Below are 10,202 nucleotides of genomic sequence, written 5' to 3'. Positions count from 1 at the left end.
CTAAAACCATGGAATTGGGGAAACTGCCAAAGACATCATTTTTGGCCCTTCAGTTAAAAGCTTCTTACTGATTTAATCAATTGCGGCAAATAACCTTCTTCCACCTCGTTGAGGTTTTGTATCCAGCTGCAGAAATCAGGAGACGCCCTTCTGGATCGATTTTGCTTGCCGATGATGTGAATGTAGAGCTCTGAGTGTTCACTGCAGATGTGAAATTCAAAAGTAGCATAGGAGAACATGTGTGACACACTAATTGTTGGCCTAACTCTCGATTTTGGTAACAGTCTACTTGGGGCTGCGTCACTGTACCCCCGCCAACCGGCCCGGTATTCGGGCCATGACAGTAGCCCCGAAGCCCTTCTCTAGGTCCCCAATGCGTTCCCTCAGATTGATACATCATCTTTCGTCTTCAGGAAAGATTATGAGCATTACATACATACTACCAACGAAAAGGAAGTTTGAGAGTTTGCTGAAGTGTACCACAAGCTGCGCAACGGAGCGAAAGCACAGCCCGCCACGTTTGAAGCACCGCTTGGTCCACCAAACAGTTAAACAAAGCACAAAATCACCACTACAACTTTGATTATTTAATCAGGCTAATCGTGACCTATTATTGTGCCTTATTGTATTACTTAGGTGATTTCTTGAAATTCGGCTTCATTATTCATCTTTCTCAAGGATGCACTGAGTTTAGTTTGTACAACTACCGTATATAGAAGTTAAGACCCCAAAGTTATTCATTTTTTTATAAAATGCCGCAAAACACATTACCAGTTTTGATTTTTGATAAACACAAGGATCTTGTTTAAATTTGTCCCTCCTGCGCCGCATAAATAGGTGGCCTTTGAATTCTTGTTGAGGATTGTCGGTGCCGGGTTTTTCACATAGGTTTTGTTCCACCTTTTCCCTTTGTATTTTTCTAAACTTGCCATGTGCAAATAATCCGTTAGTCTCCTTATTCATTTTTCTTTCATACCATTTTTTTAGGTTTTGGTATAACTGTACTTTTACTCTAACATGTTTCGCGGGTTGCAGTTGTTGTCGGCTCATGCTTTCTTACGGTCCGTGTGCCGTTCATCGCAACCAACTTCTAAAGAAGCTTTTCGGTAGTCTTTTTACTTTATGAATTTCCTGTTTTGTTTCTAGTCACCTAAAATCTCCTGAATTATTAACTAATAACTTTCTCAGTGCATTCGCGAGCTTTTTTATCGTAGCCGTATTTATTTTGCATCATTGCCCATAAACGCAGTTATTGTTATACGTAGATAACCCTTTGCAGAGAGAATGGCATCTAGTTGGTATTGCTCATAATTCGTAGCTTTTTTCTCTTGTTACAACTTAATCCTCTATTTCTAGCGTGATTAAACTTTCGCCAGCACACCACAAGATTCACGCATCAAGTTATCTTAATGCTATACGAACTATTAATGTGCCTTCCTTCCCCGAATCAATCTCGGAGGGAGATATTGCTTGGAAAAAGTTAGTTGGTGATGCTGTGCAAGTAGACGAGGTGATTGCTGAGGTTGAAACTGATAAAACGTCTATCCCTGTCGTATCGCCAGTGAATGGTGTCGTTTCAGAACTTCTTTTTGAGGAGGGCGATAAGGTAACCTACGACCAACCGCTAGTCAGAATTGACGAACGTGAAGTTACTCCCTGTAAGACCCCTCCCTCTACGAAACCTAAGGAATCAGCTCTCCCAATGAGTGACGTATCCACTTCAGCAGCACCTTTACCCACTGAACAGAAGCGAGAGTCGTCTTCTCGTTTTACATCGCCTGCAGTATCCCCGCCACGTCCATCTCACGTGCCCGGACTCACACCTTTATCCCCAATCTCTGCTTTTCCGGTTAGAGCCCGGATCGAGCAGCGCATTAAGATGACGCGAATTCGCGCCCGCACTGCTGAACGTCTGAAGGAGGCACAAAACACTTGCGCTATCCTAACCACTTTTAACGAGGTCGATATGTCGAATCTGATCGATATGCGCACTCAATACAAGGAAGCATTCTTTAAAAAGCACGGCGTCAAACTAGGTATCATGTCGTGCTTCTCTAAGGCAGTGGTATTTGCCCTGCAGGATCAGCCGATTGTTAATGCGTACATTGACGGCAATGAAGTCGTATACAGAAATTATGTCGATTTGAGTATCGCTGTCGCCTCGCCCAAAGGTCTCGTTGTTCCCGTCTTGCGCAACGTTGAATCCATGAACTTTGCCGCTATTGAGCGAGGGATCTTTGATCTGGGCGAAAAGGCTAAGAATGGCCACATAGCAGTAGAAGACATGGACGGCGGCACATTTACAATAAGCAATGGAGGCGTTTTCGGCTCCCTCTTAAGCACTCCCATCGTTAATCCGCCCCAGTCAGCGATCTTGGGACTTCACGGCACTTTTGATCGTCCGGTTGTTCGGAATGGTCAAGTTGTGGTCAGGCCGATGATGTACGTGGCTTTGTCTTACGATCACCGATTGATAGATGGCAGGGAAGCTGTTTTGTTCCTTCGAAAGATCAAGTCTTTCGTAGAAGACCCACGCGTGTTTTTCTTGGACCTATAATGGAATTGCCGTGCATTCCGCCGGCGAAACGATGCTATTAATGGTACCTATTTTATTGGTCTACATGACCTCACTCCAGTTTCACTCTTTCCCCACTCTCTTTAGCTTCATCATCAAAGCCTGATGCAGCTTGCTGTACGATATGCTTTTATTATTGATGATGTGGTTGGCTTTTTGTAGTTAGAGCTTGTCACTTTCTCTAGTAGTATAAGTGAATGCGTAATCTTAGCACACAAGCTTTTGCTCATTCCTTTGGTGTAATGCTTCGCGCATGGAAATTGCCCTATCGGCGACCACTTGGTATGGTATGGAATCAGGTGATTCATTTTCAGGAGCAATGCTCGGGTAAATATAATTCTCTAGCAAACCCTTTTTAAGTCCATATTTATGAATATCTCAATAACCCTGGCGAATCCCTCGACTATTCGGTTTTGTCACTTTGTTTCGGCATTGGAGTAGTTTTGATGATTTCGTGTGTTTGTAAAAGGTGAATCTGATGGCATACGTATTGGGAGTCATGGCCGACTGTGCGTAATTAATCCTCATCACGTTGGGTGGATCTGGTCATGTAGTCCCTCAACTGGGGCAGCAATCGTGCTTTATGCATTTTCTCAAAAGTTGCTCTGGATTTCATAATTGAATAGGTTATCAACTCTAGTTGTCTTCAAACTGGTTGTCGGTTCATCCGTGTGGAAGGTTAACACTTCGCATGCCTCATTCTCATTTCATCAACCCGCTGGGATGGCAAGTGTCTTAACTGTAATTTGAGGGTTCTTCTGGCGTACACACAGATGCGCCTGTTTTCTTGTTCAAATTTTAGTATTAATGCTTTCGCATGTAGCCCCCGCGTATGGGAAACATGAGATATTAGCCTGAAATAACGTCGGGGAAATTCGGTCATTTACTCTTCACCTTCTCATTTCCAATTAATTTATTCAGAGTAGGCGTCTTGTTGGCTTGTAGAGGCACTTTTACTTATCAAATTGCAAGTTCGTACTCACGTACGCGATTTGTGCTTTCAATAATGCACGATGCAGCGATGAGCGTTCGAGGGATCGAGTGGCACTTTTGGCTAACACCCGGGTCGGTGTAAGCGGCAAAGCATTATGTGCTAGAGGCAAAGTGGACAGGTACAGGCTCATCTACCCTGGTCGTTTTACACTTCTTTTTCATCGAATCATTGCTAGGTGTTTGTTCAGCCATCCACTCCCATTTGACATTGGTCGTTTGCATCCACAGCTTCACGCGCGGAGATGTAGCCTATCGTAATTGGGTGGGGCGTGTCATCAATGCGTTGCGGTGGCCCTACCTAACACGGAGTCCAATGGAGTGCGCAGAGCGCAGTGTAGCGAGATGGCCTGATGCGCTTGTTGTGACATTTTTCGGACGGTGTAGGTACCAGGTGGGCCGCGATTGCACTGTGCATTAGTCTGGCACAAATTATGGCGACCTTGTTCACCATCTGGTTGCTCGGCGTTGCACAAGTCGTATCAGCACTTTCTGTGAGTTGAACTTGCTACAGTTCGGAATAATAGTGTCATTTACACTATTAATCGACCCAAAAGTGTCCCCTTGTCATTTCCACTTAAGTCTCCGTTGATGTAACCAGGTCATCCATTCTGCAAGCCTGTGTCATTTTGTCCCTCACATTTTACCGCTTGCGGATCCCCGGCAGAACGATCATTACACTTTCCAAGAAATAAATATTCAAATGCAAAATCATAGAAGTTGCGGAGTTGATAAAAGACTAATTTGTTTTACAAGCACTCAGAAAGCCAACATCGATTGTAAGGACCGAATTCGCAACTTCATCTGCGTGGCAACTGCTGTTATGTTAATTTAAATGGATGAATCTATGCCTCAAAAACGAGTTTGAAATTACCATTTCAGCCGGGAGGAACACTCTCTCTCTCGTTTTCGTTTGCAAGCCTTGATGGAGCACTGGCCAGCGGAAATGATTGCGACGTTTTCGATTCTTGCGATTTATACTTTATTATTTGTGTTAAAACAGAAGGCAACAGGTACGCTTACAAACACTTTGTATTCACTTCCTAATAAACTAAGGAGAGCAAAGGTTCCACAATACGAGTAGGAAGTGGTATGCATTAGTTCCCCTATTCTGCCAGTCTACCAGGAGTTATTATTGCTTCTCTTAAACAGCTTCCATGGACAACTATGTAGCTATCGCTAAACTATGGTACCATCAACAAGGTCGGACTAAAGCATTCCTTGTTTAAGTTTTAAATTTGTCCTTAATGGCAAGTGTTGTAATTGCGCTCTTCATACGCCTAATTTAAGGCACAATAGCAGACGGTGAACAAGAATAATCCGGTGGAAAGTCTAATTTTCATTGCTGACAAACCACATGGGCGCTTCAACTAAGCTTTGTAAGCGATGCAGCTGCCGCCAAGCATGAAATAGCAACATTTTCATTTTATTAAGACATCTCGAAATGTTGCGTAGCATTTAAATTGTCTTTAAGTGAATAAAAGCTGGAAGGATTGTCAATATTTTGGCCACTTTTTAACAAGTAACGCCTGTTCGAGGTTATGCTTTGCTAAATTTCAAGGTCCCCAATAAATGTACCTCGTGGAATTGGTAAATTTGTGGATTCACGTCTAGAATGCTTAGCAGTCTAACAAATGCTCGTAAACGATTCAAGCTGTTAAACAATGTGAAGGCGTAAAAAGCAATTAGCAATTAAGATGTATTTGTTTTAAGGATTTTGGGAAAGGACTAGATTTTGCATAACACGACGTTTGGCGACCTAATTTATGACCCCTACGTGGACACTGCGGTCCCAGATCACTCTCAATTGAGGCTGCGGTCATTTTCGCCACGAATTATTTGGTCTCCTAGAGTAAGGTGATTGCTAATAGATTATATTATGTCCGCCTAGAGGCTGTGATATTTTCAACAGGACCACCTCGCGGATTACAAATGCTGGAAACGTCACATTTGACGATGAGACCATGCTTCATTTTTCGTTCAAAGCGCCAACAAACGTAAGTAGTAGACTTAATTCTATTGCCAATGGCCATGCCCATACCCCATCTTCTGATTTGTTGTCAATGGTTGTGTTTACAAATGGGATGATTCCCGACCTTTAGCAAAGCTCTGGCCGTATACGCACATTTAGCTTTGATGTCTTTGGAGAAGTTTCAGGTAGTGTTCAGGTGACACAAGAAACATTGCCTGCTTACCTACGGACCTAAAAACACCAATTCTGCGTTTTTATGATTCACATTGACGAGTTGAGTAATTTCTTACAGCATCGTCCTTCTTGTTCACGATTCTTGATCACAGCACTTTGCTCCTAAATGTCTAATTTAGGACACATCCTTTCGTTTTTCTCACGTTTCACGTGTCAGCTACCCCTGTACAAAATTATCATAAATGAATTACTTGCTATAAGTCTGTGCGATGTAAAAATGCAATATGTACTTATATGAACACCCACCTCTGTGACTTTGAAGATGATGATATTACGATACCACAAAAACTCTAAATGGGTCGGCTTGCGTTTCTGAGGCCCCAAGCAATATTTTAAATGTTTAACACAATCTTCTTTAACTAACTGATTGACCTTGAAATCAACCCTCTTTTCAATCAACTCAAACCTGCTCATTGCTTCACACATCTTGGTGGTCGATTCTAGATAGCCATTAGTTACGTAAGGTTTATGAACCCACTATAAACACTAAAAATTCATTTATATTTTGCAGTACCTTTGTAGAATAACGGGGATGACTTAGCACCGGTACTAATCAACTTAATTAAAAAGAGTACGGTCTTAGCTTCATATCCATTTCCCTCTTCTTGATTTTTACGGTTGGACAGCCGACGTCATATCATCCTTGCTCCAAATTTACACATGTCTCTAGCATCTTCATCAATTTGTTGCAACCACAAAGTGGTCGAACAATCCTCCAGTGATCTTTTATTTATACCTAAGCTAAACTACAGGGGTTTGAAATCGATTGCTAGTAATGTTAGTGGTAAAAACAACGTTGAAAAGAGACGCAGACACGAAAACTATTTTTAATGATTGATGAGGTGATTGTGGTGATGTCAATGTTCTCCATGCGTATCAAGTGTTTTGCCAATGGTGAATAAATTACTCAAGCCTTGAAATCCGACCGAGGATCTTCGATTCAAAGCAAACCGTTTCGCCACTGTGTTAACAGAAATCGTCGTGAAACGATGATCGTAATCTCTTTTTTTGTATTACCAGCTTATCTATCACATATTGGTATTACGAATCCGTAGACTTCAGCTGAGTTCCTATTCCTGCCTCCTCCATGTGCGATCTCTGACTGTCAACCGTTGCACGACCACTTTATATTATTGCTGTTGCATACGCTTCTGGCGTACTTTGCACTGTTTTAGGATGCTAATCAACCAGCACCTTATTTGAAGGCCTTTTACGGGTTACTGTAAGTTGGTCTACTTTGTCAACTGCCATGCAATCCCGGGGTTAGCGTAAGACTGCACGATCGCGTTTTAACGTCTAATGAAAGCAGCACAGGTAGGCGTTCCATCGTTAAAACGAATGCTTTTGCCCTTTGAGACTTGTATCTTCCGGCACCGTAAGTAATAGTGGTGACAAGACCACTTCCCATGCTATAGTTTGGTGGCCGCCACAGTAGGCGACAGGGAATTGGGGTGGTTTATAAAATTGGTTTTGGCAGTTCACTCAGCAAACAAACCAGTGTGTTGACACCTTCAAACTCGTGTAAGGTACTGGGGTAAGAGTAGTGGATTATAAGCTTATCTATGTGTGTCAATGCACAGTATCTCCAAGTGCATCTGTTCATGCAACTAGATGCTGTAAACCAATGCAAGCCTTTAGGTTGGAGGAGTCTTGTAATTTGGCTGGAATTTATTCAGGCCCACGTCAGTTGCACTTATATAGATCAGAATAGTAAGTGATTAGCTGCTGTCCTGCCTCGATGAAAAATGTCTACCATTTATTAAAACTCTTCCATGAATATGGGAATCAACGATTAGCTATCTACCTCTTAACGAAAAAAGTCCTTTCAACGTATCGCATCTACTCCATATCGCACATTTACAGTACCTTTTAACTGACTATCATTGAGTTTCTAAATGTGTTTTACATTCCACTTTATCAATTCATCTATTTACATGATTTTACCAGGGCGATAATTGGTTACTCTAAAGAAGGAGACTTTAAGAGTTCTCTTCTTTTGTAGAAAATCTACCTGATTATTGAGGCATGGGACCATGACATTGTTACAAATGACGATTTCGTTGGTCGAGTTGAAGGCCTTGCACTGATTGAAAATATAAAAAGTCATGTAACTCCGCTTAATCTCCATCGCTCCAGTACTTTCTACAAGAATGATTTCAGGTGGATGCATTTGTTGTAACACGAAGTTTTATTTGAAATCATATTGGCATTATCTTACGTGCTATTCCTTGAACTTTATTACTATTTATAGCAAATAGTTTCCAATTTGTCTAGAGGCTATATTGGGATGTCTAATTCGCTTATTTTATCATATAGGATAAATGCTTCGATGAAAAAGGTATGCAATCCTAGTTTTAGTGGACCCTTATGCCAGTTCTTTGTGGAACGTCAACCAGCTGGTGAAATCATCGAGGGTAAGTCTACCTTAGTTGCTGTCTATGAATACCAAATGTTAGCAAAATTTCCATTGGTAATCACTTTAACTAAAGCATAAGAGGCGCATCACTTCTGTGTCATTGTACCTTGAAAGCTGAGATTGCAACGTAAAATCTCAAGCTTGTGGTAGTATAGTAGTGATCTTGGAGTCGATTAGACCTACATTCAAACTGAGATACCGTTTGCATTTAGTTTCCCGTGTGTCCATCGTATTTAAGTCCTATATTGACCCTTAAATCAATGCTATAAGGTTTTTGAAAAGGGACATGATGGTTTAATTTGAGTTTGGACGCCTTGATCAGTTTGAGAATTCGAATGACCTATAAATTTGGTAGGTTTTCAATGGTTGGTCCTTTATATGGTTGTTTTCAATGGTAGTAGAAAGTGTACCGGCTTTAAACAATCCATCGTAATTATTCTGCGTTGTAGAAATCTGTTGCGTAGCCTAGTGAAATCATTTTTATAATACTTATTACTTAAGATCGCCTTTTATTTCGACCGCATTTAATATCTTCGGAAATTATATTTTCAGCTAACACCCCCCAAATCGAGTTGATTTATAACCTCTTTCTTGATAAATTAAGCAACAAATAACAGACTCCACTTTGAGTCGAAAATTTTGACCCCAATACGCTACACTGTCATCCAATTTTTAAATTTTGATGGCAAGTTGGGATCACAGGGCCCGAATCATCACCACCCTAACGGCATGGCTTAGCAGTTAATGTTCCATGCATTCCATTTTAGCTACCTTTTATTTTAAAACAATCATTATCAACTGAGTTGACTCACAACCAGGTCTTTCCGATTTGGTATTTTCCGACTATCTACCTGGACAGCTAACAGCTCAGATGAAATGATGATTTGCGTCTTTTTCCAGTTATAACAACGTCAGAGAGCTCAAATCCTCTAAACGCTGTTCCCAGTAGCAGTGCCAGCAGCCTCAGCGGCGGAGGTACCGACGGCAAAGGCAACAGAGGCGACCATAGTGCGGCCGGCCGCTCAGAGTTCAATCCGCGGTGTGAAAGGGCTCGTGAACTCATCGGGGACGAAGTCTGTCTGAACCGTGGTGTCTGTCGCGACAGTCCAGACGGCACTAGCTACGCCTGTTACTGTTCTCCTGGGTACAGCGGCTCACGATGTGAGCTCTTGGATGTAGGTACACCCAAATCTAAATAAACACCAACTTGATATCCGTGTTCCAGTGCAAATTTCGAGGCTTATTAATTCAAGTATTTTATTGCATATTAATCGTTTATGTACTCAGTAGATGATCTTGGAAGTTCAGTGCACCCTCATTCATGTTTTGCTATGGATTTACAAGCACTTCTATCAACAAATGAAGAACGTCTTCTGATAATGGGGATTAAACTTGGTAATCTTTTGCCCTGTTGCAGTTCTGCTTTAACATAACCTGCAGTGGACACGGCCAATGTCGACAATTCGGAGCGAGACTGGATAATTTCGTATGCGAATGCGAGCCTGGATGGAAGGGTGTACTGTGTGAAATATCATACTTGAACGCCTGTGAGGCGGCCTTCTATAACTTGCCCAAAGATCAACTGTCCATTTGTCTACACGGTGGCATTTGCATTGAGCATTACAATGGGTCTGGCTTCTACTGCCAGTGCATAAATGGGTGGTTGGGAGAACGTTGCGGAACCCATTTTACGCAGGTGGGTCAATGCTAACCATTTTTTGTACTCTGGGATTCACAACGTGGTATTTTACTCTCAGGCGTTGCCCTTCACTTAGTCATAATGGTTTAAAGAATGGCATCTGTCGGACAATATACAGGCATTTTTTGTGTTCATTTCGGCTGATTCAACATTGAAATCAGCAACAAAGGGGCCGAAAGCGAGGACATTGAGTAGAATTTGGGGCTTGATAATCAAACATATGCTTGCTTATCTGCCCTTTACTATACACACCAGCCAAACCCTGTAGGTTCCTGTAAATACCCGAATGTCTAATCTCGTGCAGCGAAGAACAAGC

The 10,202-nt window shown here is 41.9% G+C and overlaps 3 protein-coding genes across 3 annotated transcripts in view; 2 read left to right on the top strand and 1 right to left on the bottom strand. All coding sequences in view use genetic code 11, as the record gives it.

Annotated features, from left to right (window-relative positions):
- Positions 1–239, bottom strand: part of EGR_01546 (Mitochondrial inner membrane protein) — a gene marked incomplete at both ends in the record, with an annotated part of 17,080 nt that extends 16,841 nt beyond the window's left edge. Inside the window, one exon of the mRNA XM_024490795.1 lies at positions 69–239. Coding sequence (XP_024354660.1) covers positions 69–239 — 171 coding nt within the window. The remainder of the gene's footprint in view (positions 1–68) is intronic.
- Positions 240–1,017: 778 nt separating this feature from the next.
- Positions 1,018–2,557, top strand: EGR_01545 (Dihydrolipoyllysine-residue succinyltransferase component of 2-oxoglutarate dehydrogenase complex; the record flags this gene model as incomplete). Its single annotated transcript, XM_024490794.1, has 2 exons — positions 1,018–1,106; positions 1,357–2,557. The coding sequence occupies 2 exons, from the start codon at positions 1,018–1,020 to the stop codon at positions 2,555–2,557; spliced, it is 1,290 nt and encodes a 429-aa protein (XP_024354659.1).
- A 5,501-nt stretch (positions 2,558–8,058) lies between these two features.
- On the top strand, positions 8,059–9,898 carry EGR_01544 (Neurogenic locus notch protein; the record flags this gene model as incomplete). Its single annotated transcript, XM_024490793.1, has 3 exons — positions 8,059–8,185; positions 9,088–9,362; positions 9,605–9,898. The coding sequence occupies 3 exons, from the start codon at positions 8,059–8,061 to the stop codon at positions 9,896–9,898; spliced, it is 696 nt and encodes a 231-aa protein (XP_024354658.1).
- Positions 9,899–10,202: the final 304 nt, after the last annotated feature.

The sequence above is a fragment of the Echinococcus granulosus genome (assembly GCF_000524195.1).
Source record: "Echinococcus granulosus chromosome Unknown EG_S00006, whole genome shotgun sequence".
NCBI classification, from domain to species: Eukaryota; Metazoa; Platyhelminthes; class Cestoda; order Cyclophyllidea; family Taeniidae; genus Echinococcus; species Echinococcus granulosus.
This window is presented reverse-complemented; position numbering and strand designations above follow the sequence as displayed.